This window comes from Dama dama, chromosome 9, assembly GCF_033118175.1.
Source record: "Dama dama isolate Ldn47 chromosome 9, ASM3311817v1, whole genome shotgun sequence".
Lineage (NCBI taxonomy): Eukaryota > Metazoa > Chordata > Mammalia > Artiodactyla > Cervidae > Dama > Dama dama.
In genome coordinates this window covers 43,056,331-43,075,906 of record NC_083689.1, presented here as the reverse complement: position 1 = coordinate 43,075,906, position 19,576 = coordinate 43,056,331, and the positions used below count along the sequence as shown (strand labels likewise).

General features: G+C 43.8%; 1 protein-coding gene across 4 annotated transcripts in view; it reads left to right on the top strand.

The window, feature by feature from the left end:
- Window positions 1-8,463, top strand: part of ZNF496 (zinc finger protein 496) — a 46,785-nt gene extending 38,322 nt beyond the window's left edge. For all 4 annotated transcript variants that reach the window (XM_061151110.1, XM_061151111.1, XM_061151108.1 and 1 more), the window contains exon 10: window positions 5,003-8,463. In XM_061151110.1, the coding sequence (XP_061007093.1) occupies window positions 5,003-5,760 (758 nt within the window). In that variant the 3' untranslated portion in view covers window positions 5,761-8,463. The remainder of the gene's footprint in view (window positions 1-5,002) is intronic.
- The last annotated feature ends 11,113 nt before the right edge of the window (window positions 8,464-19,576 follow it).

The following is a 19,576-nucleotide window of genomic DNA, read 5'->3' as shown; positions in this document are numbered from 1 at the left end:
CATTCCTAGTTCAGCTTGATTCTCAAGATGAAGTTTGAATCCTCTCTGCTTCTGCCTGCTCACAGGAGGTCTCAGCCCTGGCAGCATACTTACAGAATGTGGATTTTCATTACCACAGGGGAGTTTTCACTCTCCCATTGCTGAGCTCTGATACTGAATCTATTTTGAAATGACAAGAAGCTAAGGGTTGCTATCTATCTAAGATCAGTGAGAGATGATAAATTGCAGAGGATAGGCACCATTTTTATTTTGGTAGTTCTTCCCACGCCTTCTCACAGCAGGTGAAGGGTCTGCATAGCCACATCCACGCTCACAAAGGACCCTTCCAACCAGTTCCATTTGTGTCAGTCCAACCAGCACATTATAATGCTACCACTGAGACTGAATATCTCTTCTTGTTTATTGTGTTTTTTCTGTGAATTGCCTAGTGAATACTCTTTGGTCCTTTTCTTTTTTCTTCATTTTTGCCCTTCCCCCTTCACATTTGATAAGCTCTGTGTCTTTATGTCCCAAGCACTGCAACAGTATAAGGTCTTTACGTGATTATATTCATGTATCTTTATGTACCTTCTGAGTTAGATATCATCTTAGTCAGCACAGGCTACTAGATCAGAATAGCAAAGAGATATGTTCTGTTAAACAGTATAAATTTATTTCTCAAGTTCTGGAGGTTGAGAAGTGTGAGATCAGGTCAGCAGCAGATTCAGTGTGTGGTGAGGACTCTTCCTGGCTTGTAGTTGGCTTCCTTCTCCCTAATGCGCTCACATGACCTTTCCTTGCTACACAGAACTCTTGTCTCCTCTTCTTATAAAAGTACTAATCCCATCACAAAAGTCCCACCTTCAAGATCTCATATAAACCTAATTACCTTCCAAAGACCCCACTTCACAAACCATCACATTGGGAATTAGTGCTTCAACATAAAAATTTTGGAAGGACACAAATCCTTGGCCCATAGTATCAGACTGAGGATCTGAACCCATGTGATTAAGAGACACCATGCTCTTTATTCCATAGCTGCTTGTCCTTTCCGTGAATTGCCTCCTAAGTGCATGCATGCGTGCTCAATCACTTCAGTTGTGTCCGAGTCTTTGCGACACCATGGACCATAGCTCGCCAGGCTCCTCTGCCCATGGGATTCTCCAGGCAAGAATACTAGTGTGGGTTGTCATGCCCTTCTTGAGGAGATTGTCCCAACCCAGGATCTATCCTGCATCTCCTGTGTCTCCTGCATTGCAGGTGGATTCTTTACTGCAGAGCCATTGGGGAAACCTTGTCCTAATTATTTGTACATAATTCTTACTACTTTTTAACTTTCTTTATGTGTCTTTTAGCACATAATTTTTTTAAATTATTTATTTATTTATTTTTGATTGTGCTGGGTCTTTGTTGCTGCTTGCCAGCTTTCTCTAGTTACAGTGAGCAGGGACTTCTCATCACTGTGGTGCATGGGCTTCTCATGGCGGTGACCTTTCTTGTTGTGGACCATGGGCTCTAGGCACTCAGGCTTCAGTAGCTGTGGCGCATGGGATTAGTTACCCTTTGACAACATGTGGGATCTTCCTGGAGAAGGGGTCAAACCTTGTCCCCCACATTAGCAGGTGGATTCTTAACCACTGGACTACCAGGGAAGTCTGCACATAAATGTTCTTTTAAAAAACATTTTAAATATGTAAATACAGTTATTCATCTCTTTTTTGTGTATCTTGCTTAAGAAAGCCCCCCGATCCTAACGTTATAAGGATATATTTGTTATGATGTCTTTATTTACTTATTTTTTTTACATATAGCTTCCTATCCTGCTTTTCTCCTTAGCACCTCCACCTGACAGGAAATGATTTATTCCCAGGCCACAGCTTGCCCTTCTTGAGGAGTTAGCCATCAACCTGGTTATGAGCTTTTTGCTCTTAAAAGTACAAAGCAGCCTTTGTTCCCTGGCCTTGGAAGAGCATGGTCGTAGTCTTAGGTTCACACCCCTACCCCCACCCCCAGTTAAGCGCAGTTCCCCTGAACCTTGGGCTATTTTATCTCTGTTTTACATTTTTCTCCTGTAAGATAGAGATAATAGTCAAGTCTACCTTATGGGGTTATTGTTGAAGATTGATATAATACAGGTAAAAGCACTTACAGCTAATAACTTTTCCCTATTTTCTCTACTGTTATCCTAACAGTCAGTTTAGCTTCTCTTTTGCCCTGCACCTTCCCTGCATCACCCATATTTATCTCAGTGCTGAGCTGAGACATCCCTAGTGTTACTCTTTCTCTGCAGTGTTACGGACACACCTCTGTAAGTCTTATCTCATCTACTAGAAATTCTTTACACTGTTGTGTCAGTGGCACACAGCAACATTATTGTTGAATTATTTCCCCCTTTTTAGAAACTATGCATCCATTTTTAGTCACCTCATCTGATTTCAGGGGGCTGTTATCCCATATGTGGGCTTCCCAGGTGGCACTAGTGATAAGGAAACCATCTGCCAATGCAGGAGACCTAAGGCACGCAGGTTCGATCCCTGGGTTTAGAATATCCCCTAAAGGAGGACATGGCAACCCACTCCAGTATTCTTGCCTGAAAAATCACGTGGACAAAGGAGCCTGTGGGCTACAGTCCATAGTGTTGCAAAGAGTTAGACACGACTGAAGTGACTTAGCACACACATGCATGAATCCCATATGTACTATATTAGTCTCCTAGGAATGATATAATAAAGTACCACAGACTGGGAGGCCCAAACAACAGAAATTGATTTTCTCAACATTGTGGAGGCTTAGAAGATTGAGATCAAGTTTTCAGTAGAGAGGTTTCTCCTGCGGCCTCTCTTCTTGGCTTGCAGACAGCTGTCTTCTCCCTGTGTCTTCTCATGGTCATCTCTCTGCATGTCTATGTCCTAATCTCTTCTTCCAAGAGGTCTCTTGCATATTATCTCTTGAAAGATCTTATCTCCAAATATAGTCACATTCTTGATTACTGGGGGTTAAGACTTCACCCTCTGTTCCCCGATAATCCATACTTCTTGTTCCCCTTTACCCTCTGTTCTCCCATAATTCATACTTCTCATATGCAAAATACATCCATTCTATCCCAACATCTCTTAATCTATTCCAGCATCAACTCTAGTCCATAATTTAATCTAAATATCATCTAAATCAAAATTGAGTGAGATTCAGGGTATTGTCACTTCCAACTGTGAATTTCTAAATCCAGACATCAAGTTCAGTGCTTCCAAAATGAAATGGTGAGACAGGCATAGAGTAGACACACTCATTCCAAAAAGAAGAAAGACTGATGATTCCCAAGAAAGTGTGAATCCTAACAGGGCAAATTCCATTAGATTTTAGGGTTTGAGATTCATCTTTGGCTCAGTGCTATGTCCACCCTGTGAGCCTGTGGATGCAGTGGCAGTTCTGTCAACCTCTGAACTGCCTTTGGGGCTGTCTTCCTTTTCTTTCAAGGATAATCCATGTTTGCATCCAGGTAGCTCTATTAGTTTGTTCTAGAAGTTTGATAGAGGTAATAGTGTTAGTTGCTCAGTCTAATCCAACTCTTTGACCCCATGGACTGTCTGAAGGCCTTTCTTTAGTCCATCTTCTTTCCTGTTTGTTCCAAGATGGATATTCTCAGAAACACTGTTGGCCTCCTATGAAATTTACAAGGGTTCAGGCCATCAGACAAGAGGGTCCTCTACAGACCATTCCTGGATTATCTCATCTCCACTCTTGGCTTCTTAGATGATGAATAGGATCCGTGGTTGTCCTGCCACGCGCTTGATATTCTCTCCAGAACATACTTTCTCATTTTTTGCAGGATAGATAGACTGAAAATTTTCTAAATCTTCATGTCTTTCCTTCCTACTCCCCCATCACACTTGTGCTCTGATGTATGGGTAAATACCCGCATAGACTCTGCCACTGCCCAGTGTCTCCTGCTTGCTATGGTATTGGGTCTTCCTGCTATGTTCTGTCCAGTTTCACCTGCCCTTACTTCCCTAAGCTGCCAGAACTCTCCTCCTTCCAGCAATTAAGTCCAGAATAACCATATTCCTATTATTGTATCGAAGGACCTGGCACCACTATCCCCCACCCCTGTTTTAGACCTGAGCCCCCCATTTCACAAAAATAAGGAAACGGCTGTAAGGAGAGCTGTGTAATGGGCTCTGGGCTACAGGCAAGGACCTCATATCAGGGTCCCCACTGCCCACCCAACTCCTCCCCACAGTACATCTTTTCAACATCACAGACTCAAGATCCATTGAGTCAGCTTCAGTTAGTTTATAAAGTCCAGTGCATCTTTATGCATTACCACTAGTGGCTGTTGGTTGGCCTCTGATATGATACTGAAAGGGAGAGATGACCTTGGATAATCTGGGGCCTTTGAACAGTCCTACCATCACAGCAGGGCTCAATATCACTAGCCCTGAGCCCTTAAGCACGTGACCTGAGTTTGCCTATGTTTATAATGGCAAGTAGTACATCATTGGCTTGTGTCCAGGATCAAATGGGCTTGTGCATGTCAGAAGTCTTGTACAGCCCCTGGGGAATTTAAGTGCCTAGCATATAGTAGCTGGCAGCCTCCAGTCACTGTTTATAGAATACAGGACCCTTCTCTGTCTCAAGGCTTTTAATGCACCCTGACAGTTTTTCCCTTGTCTGATTAAGAAAGGCAGAGTTAAGTGATGTGTAAATGGTCAAGGCTTACACGGATAGATACAACGTCTTAGAGCTTGGAGGGGTCTCAGTGGCTAGAAAAGAAATGAATTAAAGGACTGGGTCTGGGGATTTAGGAGAAAAAGGTAGAAAGAAAAACGTATGCAGAATGGGTTAGCAGTGTGGCCTGTGTTAAGGGATTCCTTCTCACAAGACATACCACAGAGATACCTGCAGGGGAAGATTCCTTACAAAAATGTGGGTTTCTGGACCCACACAGAACCTCCTTGGGTAGGATTTGCAGGGGCTCGGGTGTGGCCTGGGCAGCACCACTGACCACCTCGTTGCTTTCTGGTAGTGGGAGGTGATGCACCATTCCCTGAGAACAGCCTGGATGAGGAGGTGACGATTGAGATTGTGCTGTCCAGCTCCGGAGATGAGGATTCCCAGCTCGGCCCCTACTGCACAGACGAGCCGCGGAGCCCCGCGGAGAAGCAGCACAGCCTCCCCACCTCCCACCGGAGCGGCATTGAGGCAGCGGGTGAGGTGCAGACCTCCTCTAAAAAGTCCTACGTGTGCCCTAACTGTGGCAAAATTTTCCGCTGGAGGGTCAACTTCATCCGACACCTGCGGAGCCGCAGGGAGCAGGAGAAGCCACATGAGTGCTCGGTGTGTGGGGAGCTGTTCAGTGATAGCGAGGACCTAGATGGGCACCTGGAGACCCACGAGGTCCAGAAACCGTTTAGGTGCGGTGCTTGTGGGAAGAGCTTCCGCCTCAACTCCCACCTGCTCTCACACAGGCGGATACACTTGCAGCCAGACGGACTCGAGTTAGTGAAGAAGAGAGAACAGGAGGCGTCAGGGACCACGGGTGGGGATTCTGACGACCCGCTGACAAAGGGCAAGGCCAAGCTACGCTGCCAGTGCTGTGATTGCGGGAAGGTGTTCCAGCGGCCTGAGCACCTGGCCCGGCACCGCAGTAACATTCACATGGACAAGTCCCGGCCCTTTCAGTGCAGGTACTGCGTCAAAAGCTTTTCCCAGAACTCTGACCTCCTCCGCCACCAGCGCCTACACATGAAGCGCCGGTCCAAGCAGGCTCTGAACTCTTACTGAGCCGGGGGCTTAGCATACAATTTTTGCGTGAAGCTCCAGCGTGGGTGGAGTGTATCCCACTTGTGCTTGGCACTGCCCAGTTTTAGACTCCTCCCCAGGACAGAGACCACGTCCTCCTGACCTTTAACTCTCAGGTAGAAACGAGATAGTGGCCAGTTAAGTATTTGCTCCAGGAGAGTGTGTCAGCACCAGCTTTGACTTGCCCGTGTTTCGGGTCTAAGAGAACCCTGTTCAGGGCTTCCCACCTGGTGGAGGGACTAGGGTGCCCCCTACCACAGGGAACCTTTGAGGGGTCTGTCCCTTGCCAACTTGCAGTACACTCCCTTCCTGCCCCATCTGAATTCCTACCCCATCCTGAGGTCTGGAGGTAATTTCTCCCTACCTGACAGCAGGAAGCTGCAGGTGGGGTGATGGGTTAGGAGGAAGGTGGGGCTGGGCCTCTTGGCACAAGGGCAGCAGGGCCAAGCACACCAAGCCATGTCCCGTCATCAGAAGTCTGTGTCCCAGGCACCATCTGGTCCATGAGAACACCTCAGAATTATCAGATGGCCCTTCCAGGCTCAGAAGCCTTTGTGGGAGACTATAGCTTGCCAAAAGGGAACTCTTTCTTTTATGGTGGTGACTGGTTATTGGGAATTGTGAGCTCATTCAAGGCAAAACCCACATTAAGCCCACATTTTAATTTGTTTGTTGGCACACACTACAAAGAAAGTGTCCTTTCTTTGTACCCTGAAGGTCCTTGGTATACTTGGCTGTGGGATAGAAGTGACAGCATCATCTTTTGAAAGGCGCTTAACTTTCCCTTCCCCATTGTATCATGTCTAGGAAAGGAGAGCTCAGGTCCCGTAAAGGAGAGCTCAGGTCCCATGAATGAGAAGTTTTTTTGTCTGGATGAGCTGAGCAGGAGAAACAGAACCTTTGATGAAGTCATTCTATATATATATATATATATATATATATATATATATATATATATATATATATAAACTTCATGTGCCAGTTGTATTAATTCCTTAAGGCTGCTGTAACAAATTACCAAAAGCTGGGTGGCTCAGAACAACAGAAATTCATCATCTCAGTTCTGGAGGCCTGGAATCCAAGATTAAGGTGTCAGCAAGGTTGGATTCTTGTAAAGGAAGGATCTGTTCCTTGCCGCTCCTTTAGCTTCAGTGATTGCTGACAATTGTTGATGTTCTTTGTCTTGTCGAAGCATCACCCCACCTCCTCCTCGTCTTTACATGGTGTTCCTGTGTATGTGTCTGTCTCCATATTTCCCCTTTTTATAAAGATAACAGTCATATGGAGTAGGGCCTGCCCTATTGATTCCAGACTGTTCTCATCTTAATTATATCTGCAATGACCCTATTTCCAAATAAGGTCACATTGTGAGGTACTGGGGTTAGGACTTCAATATGAATTGGGGGGATGGGAAGACAATTTAACCCACAACACTAGGTAATCCTGAGGTTCTGCTGATATTTCTCATTCTTAGATGAATTAGTGCAAAGTTGATTTAGCTTACTCTGAGTTCCATTGGAAGCAGAACTCAGATTCAAGCTTCTGTTCCCAGGGTGGGGGATCCTCTGCAGAATACCCTTTAAAGTTCATTGCCTGGGGTTCTGGACTGGGAGTGACACTGGTAGTGAAGCCTCAAGCAATGAAAACCATCGTCTTGATCCTGAAAGACTGGTCAGATTGGCTCAGCTCAGTGATGAAAAAGCATGGAAGCAGTGGTATATTGGTGGCTGAGTCAGAAAGCCGGCCACCAGGCCTGTGTTTTATATTTATATGTCAGGTCCCATTAGCAGACAGTAAGGCCGGGCAAATGAATGCAAGACCCTTTGCTCTTTGTCACTTCATTATCACATCAAGTGATAACAAACCCAATGAAATAGTTACAGTTTATAGTTATGATTACTGTGCCTGTATAGGTGCATCTATATACCCAGGAACAGTAAATACAATAAAATAATTTGCTTATACCCTGAACAAAAAATAAACTATTGGGGCTCTTTGTTTTCTAAATAGTTTGCCTCTTGGGTTGACCTTGCCAGAAAAGAGGAAAACATGTATCTTGAAGGACAAGGGAGGAGAAAATTTCAAATAGAGGCCAGATTCTGTGAACATTTCCCTACCCACCTATGCACTCTTGCCCAACAATTCCATTAAGGGAGGAAGTTATGAACTTACCCACTTTAGATATTTGTATAAAAGAAGAAAACTGTTCTGTTTAGTATATTTTATCTGTAAAATCAGATCATAAGTAAGACAAAAGGGGATGTAACAGAATTGAAACCTATGGGGAGGCTATGCATCTGATCAGTACCCACCAAATATTGTGAGGGAGTATCAAATTCACTGATGCAAACCTGACCAAGGTACCTAACTAATCAGAAGTTCACCTTCCCCCTGGATTCAGAAGCCCCTCTGGGTGGTGCAACTCAAATCCCAGGTTCTTCCCATGCAGAGGAACCATTGGGTTCTGAAAAAAAGCTTCTCCAGAAGATAGAACTGACCCACTTCATCCTTCCTACCCTCCCTTCCTGGGTGGCTGGGCAGACAGATGAGCTGTGTGTGTACCTTCCCATGGATGTTCAGAGACCCCACATCCAAAAAGCATCTGTCCTCCCTCTTCCTCTGATTCCTTGGCATTGTTCCCATAAATTCACAGGTGCAAAATAAAAATTTGACTTACTGAATTAATATTCGTGTTTGACTTTTCATTTTAGTTAAAAAAGTATGAGTAGCACAGCTGAGAGAGATAGTCAGTTGGCCTGACAAAGAGAACTTGAGGACTTCCCTGGTGTCTCAGTAGTAAAGAGTCCGCCTGCCAGTGCAGGAGTCTCGGGTTCAATCTCTGATCTGGGAAGATCCCACGTGCCACAGAGCAACTAAGCCTGTGCACCGCAACTGCTAAGCAAGCCTGTGTGCCGCAACTGCTAAGCCTGTGCTCTGGAGCCCATGCTCCACAGTAGGAGAAGCCACCACAGTGAGAACCCTGTGCACCACAACTAGAGAGCAGCTCCTGCTCGCCGCAACTAGAGAAAGCCTTTATGAAGCAAGGAAAACCCAGCACAGCAAAATACATTAAATTTTTAGAAAAGAACTTGAAGTGGGAAGATGCTGAAAATAGCCCTTCTGGATGTCAGGTGTCACCTTATAAAACTTTTAGGCCTCAGGTAGTTGTGGTCACCTGATCTGATCACCTCTCTTTTTAGAAGAGAGAGGAAGTAATGGCCTTTTTTTTTTTAATGTTTTGTCTCTCTCTCTCTCTATATATATATATATATATTTGACTGCACCAGGTCTTAGTTGTGGCATGTGGGATCTTTCTGGCATGCAGGATCTTTAGTTGCAACATGTAAACTCTTAGTTGTGGCATGTGGGATCAAACCTGGGCCATGGAATCTTAGCCACTGGACCACTAGGGAAATCCCAGTAACCAGGTTCAGGATTAGGATACACTCCTGATCACACCATAGCTGTTAGCTGTTTCACCCAACCTTAGCCATTTTCATACAACCTGAACTCCCCTTTCACTAAAATCTTATGTATTGCCCTTCCCCCACTGCCTCTTGGGAGCAGTCTCAGAGCTATCTGAGGTGCTGTCCCCCAGGCTGCAGTCCTCATTTTGCCCTCAAATAAAACTTACCTCGAAACTCTCCAGTTGCGCATCTTTTTTAATCGACAAACTCTTGATACAAGTGGAAGAGAAGGCACAAGTCTGTGCCAATCTTAGACTTGGAGATTGGTCCTGGTTGCTTTTCTCCCATGAGATAGTTTCTGTCCTCTACCAAAAGCAGAGTTTTGATCAGGCACAAACACTTCTGCTTGCAATGTAATGCAGGGAATTTGATGACATTTATGTCACCTCTGCCCCCCACCCACACACACACACCCCATTCCATCAAACAAGCCCAGGTGTTTTTTCTGTTAGCAACAGAAGTTGATGCTGTTTTATTAGTAATAGTCAATGCCCACCAGTGCTCCAGTGCAAACAAGTCTACAGATTAGGTAGCATGTGTAAGACATCTTGGCCAGGAAATGAGCATCAGGATGAATTTTGGATGACCAGGCTCTCCTGCTGCCTCGCCCCACATCTAAGGCATCCAGCATCTGCTGGCTGGTTATTAAGGGTCATAAGTTCATCAAGTACAAAGCCCTGGGTTCCATCCAAACCTACTTTTGCCATTCCATACAGACTGGGAATTTTATCCTCTAAACCATAGTCAACAACCAAGGTACCATGATTAATGTGCACATAGTCACCAAGGTACATTGAGTGTTATCAATTCCCCATAAAAAATGCAGATGAAATGGAGGACCAGATTCATATATAAGTGGGAAGGGCCAGGCTTCCCTTGTGTATCTAGACTATAGCCAAGAATATTGAATTGGGAATCCAAGTTCTTGTTCTCAGAGCTAAAGAAAGAACTTCGCAAACACTCAAGGTAGCAAGCAGACAGAATTTATTTCACAGAGAAGACAAGTACAAAACTCTCAGCATAGACATTGAGAGGGGGTGAAGTGTCCCCTGAAAGTGTTATCTTTAGTAGTTTATATTCTTACTAGTATTAATCTATATGTCTCTGGTTGGCTCTTACCCTTGGCATATGTCATTTTTAACCAATCAACTTAAAGGTCACAGTTTTTATTGTAGCATTCCTTAGTTATCTTTTGATCCTCAGGTTTTAAGTTGTCTTAGACATTTAGTTGCCAATGTGGCTCTTTTTTATGACCTCCAGCCATTTTACAATGGACCAGATGTATAAAGATTAATGATCACCAGTTGTTTTTCCCTCAGGCATGTGGAACAGAAGTTAATTACTCCCCTTTTCTGGATCTGAGTGCTGATAATTTATCAGACCCAGAACACATTCCTCTAAGAGCCAGGAATTTGAGACAAAGGATATAATTTTAGGTTAATGGAGTGGGATGTTTATTGAAATAGGCTGAGATCTCAGAGTTCCTACACTAACTGCCTAACAATTTCTACCTCAATATTACAGGCAGGTTGGTAACCCTCACAAGTCAAAGGACTGTACTCTTAGCATGTAAGTAAATGGCAGGGGATTGCCGTTTTTCCATCACTCACTAAAAAAAACAAAATTTTTTTTGGTACAGTTGTGTCTACACTAGCCTATTATATACAGGTCTTGCTACATCTTGTCAAAATATAAAGGGGCCAGGATACCTGCCCTGAAAATGTCGCAGGTCAGAAAAAGTGCAGATTTAATAGCTGGGGTAAATTGATCCTATCCAAATCAAGCTGCATCCCCTTTGAAGGTGTCTGTGTGCTCAGAAGAGATGGGAGCCTGCTTCCAGTCCATCTAAGGTAAATTCAAAATGAGATTTCTATGTATTTTTAAGTGTTTTCCCTGAGTATTTTTAAGGAAGAAGATCTGGGTGGAAAAGTGTGTAAACTCATATGGGAATCACACCTACAGTTTGCATCTTCAGCACACTTTAAGTTGTCAAGTTGCAGATAGGGGGAGTGGGGTGTGGGGTTGCTGAGTGGCTGGACCAAATTTTATCTTGGACTCCCTTTGTTGCCACACACATTTTCCTAAAATGGCTTGCCTAATCTCAAGATGATATTCTGGAGTCACAATCTGGAAACTTAACTAGCAATTTCCTTTAATCATCTGCTCGAGAAGCCAAAAGTCTAACCAGATGTGCACTCACCACATTTACAGAGGCAGAACCAGGTGTTCCAGCAAAGATGGCTACTGAAACAAGAGAGCCAGGGGCCCCAGCATCCTTAAAGCTCTCTCCCATGCCTTTGGAGAGTTTCATGTAGTTACCTTTGGTGACAACACATAACTTTGGCTTGGGCACACTCTCTGTCCTTCGAGAAAGTGCCAAGCAGGTAGGCAGTGTTGGAGTTCAGAGAGGGTGGCATAGATCCACACTGTAGTTGGGAAGGAGAGGTGGGCAGATACCTGGTGCATTCTCTCAATGCTTTCTCCATTGCTAATCACCAACAGCAGAAATCTCATTGAGTTTATCTGTCTACTTTGTCAGCTCAGTATCTGATAAAGAGTGGGGTACTGATAATGTGCACCTTGTCACTTCTGCCCTCCTAAGAGAGACTGGACTCCTGTTGGACTCCTGAAAACCAGCTTGGGTCGAGATGCTGAGAAGACCTGCTGCTATCCTGACACCACTTCTCTGACACCAACTGGGTGGGTGTCCACTGTGGACAGGGAATATCGCCTGTCATTCCAGTAAACAAGGATCAAGCCAGTCAGTCACGGTAGCCCTACCATCCCCATCCACTACTCTCCTGACTGCGTCCTGAGGGGAATTCGTGAGAGAGAAAATCAGGAAGCATTGTGTGCTTTGCATACTGGCCCTATATAATCAAGATGCATATCTAAGGAATAATTTCTTCTTTTCTTACAGAAAAGCACTAAAATCATTAACTTGAGATGTCATTTTGTGATTAGCAGTAATAATGCAGTTACTCTCCCACTAGGATGGACAATCTGAGAACATGGAACACAGGATTTTTGTTTTATTCACTTTTTTGGGTGGAGTAGAGGTTTTTTATTGGTTTTTTTTTTTTGAACTGAATTTTAAGAGGCAGGGAGAAGCAAATAACTTTTTTGCAAATTTTCATGGTCACTTGGAAAGAGAGGTCTAAGACTGAGGCTTCTAGGAAGCCAGACAGCTTCCTCCTCCCTGATCAGATCTCCTTCAGCTTTGGCTTCAGGGAAGGGCCCTCCAGGGGATATCATTGCTGGGATATCAGCTCTGGGACATCAGCCCAAGTGCTGCTCCCTCCCCACCTCCTCCTCTGTGATTGGATCACAGGATGTGGCTGAAGAAGCCAGAACCACAACCCTGGTTGAGTTTCAGATTCTAGATAGCAAGGGTGTAGTTGAAATCAAGCAGGACCCTGCGAGGCCCTCCTAGGTACAAAAGCCTTTCCATGTCCCCGATTTCTTTTTTGTAGGAAATAGGCTTCATTCATCCTGGAATGAAGGGCCTTAGGAAGGATCGCTATGAAAAAAGTTAGTGGAGGTGACAGAATTCCAGTTCAGTTCAGTTCAGTCGCTCAGTCATGTCGGACTCTCTGCAACCCCATGAACCGCAGCATGCCAGGCCTCCCTGTCCAACACCAACTCCCAGAGTCCACCCAAACCCATGTCTACTGACTCGGTGATGCCATCCAACCATCTTATCCTCTGTCGTCCCCTTCTCTGACTGCCCTCAATCCTTCCCAGCATCAGGGTCTTTTCCAAGGACTCAGTTCGCATCAGGTGGCCAAAGTATTGGAGTTTCAGCTTCAGCATCAGTCCTTCCAATGAATACTCAGGACTGATTTCCTTTAGGATTAACTGGTTGGATCTCCTTGCAGTTCAAAGGACTTTCAAGAATCTTCGCCAACACCACAGTTCAAATCTATCAATTCTTTGGGTATTCAGCCTTCTTTTTTTTTTGCTCAGACTTCTTTATGGTCCGACTATCACATCCATACATGACTACTGGAAAAACCATAGCTTTGACTAGACGGACCTTTGTCAGCAAAGTAATGTCTCTGCTTTTTAATATACTGTCTAGGTTGGTCATAGCTTTTCTTCCAAGGAGCAAGCATCTTTTAATTTCATGGCTGCAGTCACCATCTGCAGTGACTTTTGGAGTCCAAAAAAATAAAGTCTGTCACTGTTTCCATTGTTTTCCCATCTATTTGCCATGAAATGATGGGACCAGATGCCATTATCTTTGTTTCTGAATGTTGAATTTTAAGCCAACTTTTTGACTCTCCTCATTCACTTTCATCAAGAGGCTTTTTAGTTCTTCCTTGCTTTATGCCGTAAGGGCAGTGTCATCTGCATATTTGAGGTTATTGATATTTCTCCCAGCAAACTTGATTCCAGCTTGGGCTTCATCCAGCCCAGCATTTCACATGATGTACTCTGCATAGAAGTTAAATAAGCGGGGTGACAATATACAGTCTTGACGTACTCCTTTCCTGATTTGGAACCAGTCTTTTGTTCCATGTCCATTCTAACTGTTGCTTCTTGACCTGCATACAGATTTCTCAGGAGGCAGGTCAGGTGATCTGGTATTCCCATCTCTTGAAGAATTTTCCACAGTTTGTTGTGATCCACACAGTCAAAGGCTTTGGCATAGTCAATAAAGCTGAAGTAGATGTTTTTCTGGAACTCTCTTGTTTTTTCAATGATCCATCGGATGTTGGCAATTTGATCTCTGGTTCCTCTACCTTTTCTAAATCCAGCTTGAACATCTGGAAATTCTCAATTCACATACTGTTGAAGTCTGGCTTGGAGAATTTTGAGCATTCTTTGCTAGCATGTGAGATGAGTGCAGTTGTGCAGTAGTTTGAACCGTCTTTTTGTTTGAACATAAACTTTGCTTAGTAACAAAGTCATGATAGATCCAGAGAAGAAAAAAAATTATTTTTAATGAAAAAGTCATGATGTGCTTTGAAATGGGAAAAGGAAGAGCCAGGAAGAAAGGGAGAGGGCACAATCATTAAAAGAATAACATAACCATTTAGAAGAATAGGATATGGCAAAAACAGAACTGACGAGGGCCAAGATGGCAGAAGATTTGACTTCCAGTAGACATTGACCTGTATATGCTCATTGTAATACATTAGCATCTGATGACACACCCACAGTTGCCAAGCCACTTCTGAGACCAACCATAAAAGGCCAAAAAATGGTCAATAGTTCAATTGCTAGAAGACCCTGCCCCTTTCCCAAAATAGTTGGAATAATCCTGCCACTCAATAGCCCTTGAAATTACCCAGTCCATAAAAACTAAACACCTCCCACACCTTAGGTCTACTGTAACTTTCTGAGACCCCAACCCCGTGCCTGCAGCCACCTCTGTTGCCTCTGAGATGGCCCATACTCTGTCTATGGAGTGTGTTGTTGCTGTTGTTCAGTCACTAAGTCTTTCCGACTCTTTGTGACCCCATGGACTGTAGCCTGCTGGGCTCCTCTGTCCATGGGATTATCCTGGCAAAAATACTAGAGTGGGTTGCCATTTCCTCTTCCAGGGGATCTTCCTGACCCAGGGATCAAACCCATGTCTCCTACAGCTCCTGCATTAACAGGCAGATTTTTAACCATTGAGCCTCCTGGGGAGTGCAATAGAGAAACCTAGGGAGACCTGACTGGATTCTGTCTCACTATTCTGCATGGCTCTGAGTGTTTTCTAGGAGTCTTTTAACTGCTCTGAGCCTCAGGAGTCTGATCAGTGACAGTCCTGCTGGGCAGAGTCACAGCTATGCCTGCAAAGCTTGTAACCTGAGCTCGGTCCTGGATCATTTGAGCTAGAAAGGGAAAGATACACACATTCTATTATGTGAAGATGTGCACGATGTTTTGTGAACTTCAACATGCCCCTCCCTTTGGTAGATGATGACCTTTTATGGCAACTGAAAAAGCTTGGGAAATCTTTGCACATGTTAACTCATTTAATCTTCACAATTATTTAGCAAAATAGGCACAGTTATTACCCTCATTTTACAGATGAGGCATGGAGTGGTTAAGAAATTTGATTAGGGACACACAGCTGACCCAATGTTAAAATTAAGGCAGCCTGTATAGGTAGCTGGGCTTTTCATACTGTGCTGAGTTACTTTTTACTAAGGCGTTAAGTAATAAATTCCACAAATGATCTTTAAATTGCTGTAATGATAAAAGCTACAGATGAGGAAAACAGAGAAAAGATAAGGTATTTCTTAGTCTGTGAGATCAGGAAGGGGCTTCCCTGATGGCTCAGGGGTAAAGAATCTGCCTGCAGTGGAGGAGCCGCAGGAAATGGATGCTCGATCCCTGGGTTGGGACGATCCCCTGGAGGAGGAAATGGCAACCCACTCCAGTATTCTTGCCTGGAGAATCCCATGGACAGAGGAGCCTGGCAGGCTACAGTCCACAGGGTCACAAAGAGTTGGACACGACTCTAGCAACTGAGCATTCATTCATGAGGTCAGGAAAGACTTCCGTGAGAAGTAACTTTGAAAGTGAGACTGGCCGATGAATAAAAGGTAGCAGGATGAAGTGAAAGGGAAGTGAAGTCACTTAGTTGTGTCCGACTCTTTGCAACCCCATGGGCTGTAGCCTACTAGGGTCCTCCGTCCATGGGATTTTCCAAGCAAGAGTACTAAAGCGGGTTGCTATTTCCTTCTCCAGGGAATCTTCCCAACCCAGGGAATGACCCGGGTCTCCCATCTGTTGTCTCCCATCTGTTGCTTTTACTGTCTGAGCCTCCAGGGAAGCAGGATGAAGGGAGGGGGCCAGAATTTCCTCAGGTAGGAAAGAGGAAAATAAGGCCAGAGGAGCATCAGACCTTGGGCTTTACCTTGAGTCCATTTGGACAAGGATATGGCACATCTAAGTTTGTGTTTTTCTAAGATATCTCTGCTACAGTGGGGTGAAGGGGAAGGAGTAATGGGGTGCTGGGGAGGGGCAGCAGGTACAGGGGAGATAGTCGGGGTACAGCAGGGGCAGTGCAATTCAGGGTAAGGTATCAGAGTACACAGGAAGGGAAGAGGGATTTAGGGGAGAAACAGTAGGGTGCAGAGGAGGGTCAATGGAAGTACATTGTAGGGGCAGTGAGTTTTAGAGTAGGGACAATGTAGTTAGGGTAAGATAGCAGTTCTGGGAATTTGGGGGAGGTGAGTTTCAGAGCTGTTGAGCTAGGACAACTGAGATACCAACCAGGAGCTGCTAGCAGCAATAGAAGTGCAGAGAAGTAGAGAGATATGAGAAACATATGGGAGATAAGCTGGGAAGAGCGTCCCAGTTTCTGATTTAAAGAGAAGCATGATATTTTGAGAAGAAAGAAAAATTTTAGGATGAGTTTAGTGTGAGATTTGTTGAGTTTTAAGGTAGCCACAGGAAGGGGCAGCTTGGAAATGTACATCTGGAGATCAGAAAAGCTTTAGGCTACAGGGGAAACACACATCTCTGTAATTAAAGCTGGAAGAGTAAATGAGATGGCCAGGGGAGAAAAGCACATAATGGCAATAAAACCTAGATGGAGAGACCTAGGTAACATCTATACTTAAAAGCCCCAGTCCAACTGATATATCATTAGTAAAATGCATAGCTGGTGGAAAGTTGCTATATAACACAGCGAGCCGAGCCTGGCACTTTGTGATGACCTAGAGGAGTAGGACAGGGAAGGGGAAGGCAGCTCAAGAGGGAAGGAACATATGTATAATTATGGCTGATTTGCATTGTTGTACAGCAGAAAACAACAAATATTGTAAAGTATTTCCCTCCAATCAAAAGCTAAGTAAATAAACAAACAAAGAAAAACTCAAAAAATAAATAAAATCCCAATCTGAAACCCACTCACCTATGGGCATTTTATCTTTGAGAAAAGAGGCAAGAATATACAATGGAGGGAAAACAGCCTCTTCAGTAAGTGGTGCTTGGAAAATTGGACAACTATATGTAAAAGAATGAAATTAGAACACTCCTTAACACCAAAATGAAAATAAACTCAAAATTGATTAAAGACCTAAATGTAAGGCCAGGGGCTATAAAATTCTTAGAGAAAAATGTGGAGAGAGCACTCTTCGACATAAATCACAGCAGGATCCTCTTTGACTCACCTCCTAGAGTGATGGAAATAAAAAACAAATAAACAAATGGGACTTATTAAACTTAAAAGCTTTTTCACAGCTAAAGAAACTGTAAACAAGATGAAAAGAGAATGGGAGAAAATAATTGCAAATGAAACAACTGACGATTAATCTCCAAGATACAGATGCAGCTCAATATCTGAAAAACAAATGGCCCACTCAAAAAATTTACAGAAGACCTAAATATTTCTCTGAAGAAGACATTCAGATGGCCAATGAACACATGAAAAGATGCACAACATTGGTCATTATTCAGTTCAGTTCAGTCGCTCAGTCGTGTCTAACTCTTTGCGACCCCGTGGACTGCAGCATGCCAGGCTTCCCTGTCCCAGAGCTTACTCAAACTCACGTCCATAGAGTCAGTGATGCCATCCAACCATCTCATCCTCTGTCATCCCCTTCTCCTGCCGTCAATCTTTCCCAGCATCGGTCTTTTCAGAAAAGTCAGTTCTTCGCATCAGGTGGCCAAAGTATTGGAGTTTCAGCTTCAACATCAGTCCTTCCAATGAATATTCAGGACTGATTTCCTTTAGGATGGACTGGTTGGATCTCCTTGCAGTCCAAGGAACTCTCAAGAGTCTTCTCCAACATCACAGTTAAAACCATCAGTTCTTTGGTGCTCAGCTTTCTTTATAGTCCAACTCTCACATCCATACATGACTACTGGAAAAACCATAGCTTTGACTAGATGGACCTTTGTTGGCAAAGCAAAGTCTCTATTTTTTAATATACTGTCTAGGTTGGTCATAGCTTTTCTTCCAAGGAGCAAACATCTTTTAATTTCATGGCTGCAGTCACCATCTGCAGTGACTTTTGGAGTCCAAAAAAATAAAGTTTGTCACTGTTTCCATTGTTTCCCCAATCTATTTGCCATGAAATGATGGAACCAGATGCCATGATCTTCGTTTTCTGCATGTTGAGTTTTAAGCCAACTTTTTCACTCTCCTCTTTCTCTTTCATCAAGAGGTTCTTTAGTTCTTCCTCAATTTTTGCCATAAGAGTGGTGTCATCTGCATATTTGAGGTTATTGATATTTCTCCCAGCAAACTTGATTCCAGCTTGGGCTTCATCCAGCCCAGCATTTCACGTGATGTACTCTGCATAGAAGTCAAATAAGCAGGGTGACAATATACAGTCTTGACGTACTCCTTTCCTGATTTGGAACCAGTCTTTTGTTCCATGTCCAGTTCTAACTATTGCTTCTTGACCTGCATACAGATTTCTCAGGAGGCAGGTCAGGTGGACTGGTATTCCCATCTCTTGAAGAATTTTCCACAGTTTGTTGTGATCCACACAGTCAAAGGCTTTGGCATAGTCAATAAAGCTGAAGTAGATGTTTTTCTGGAACTCTCTTTGCTTTTTCAGTGATCCAACAGACACTGGCAATTTGATCTCTGGTTCCTCTGCCTTTTCTAAATCCAGCTTGAACATCTAGAAATTCTCAACTCACATACTGTTGAAGCCTGGCTTGGAGAATTTTGAGCATTCTTTGCTAGCGTGTGAGATGAGTGTAATTGTGTGGTGGTTTGAACATTCTTTGGCATTGTCTTTCTTTGGGATTAGAATGAAAACTGACCTTTTCCAATCCCGTGGCCACTGCTGAGTTTTCCAAATTTGCTGGCATATTGAGTGCAGCACTTTCACAGCATCATATTTTAGGATTTGAAATAGCTCAGCTGGTCATTATTAGAGAAATGAAAATCAAAACAACAATCAGATATCATCTCACACCAGTCAGAATGGCCATAATAAAAAAAAAAATCTACAAACAATAAATGCCAGAGAGAAAGTGGAGAAGAGGGAACCCTCACACTATTGGTGGAAATGTAAACTGACACAGCCACTATGGAGAACGGTATGGAGATTCCTCAGAAACCTGAAATAAAACTACCATATGCTAAATGTCTTTAGTCATGTCTGATGCTTTGTGACCCTATGGACTATAGCCTGCCAGGCTTCTCTCTCCATGGGATTCTCCAGGCAAGAATACTGGAGTGGGTTACCATGTCCTCCTCCAGGGGATCTTCCCAACCCAGAGATTGAAGCCACATCTCTTACATCTCCTGCATTAGCAGGAGTTTTCTTTGCCACTAGTGCCACCTGGGAAGCTCTACCTTGAGAAAGTCACAATTGTAAAAGACAGATGCACATGTGTTCATTGTAGCACTATTTACAATAGCCAAA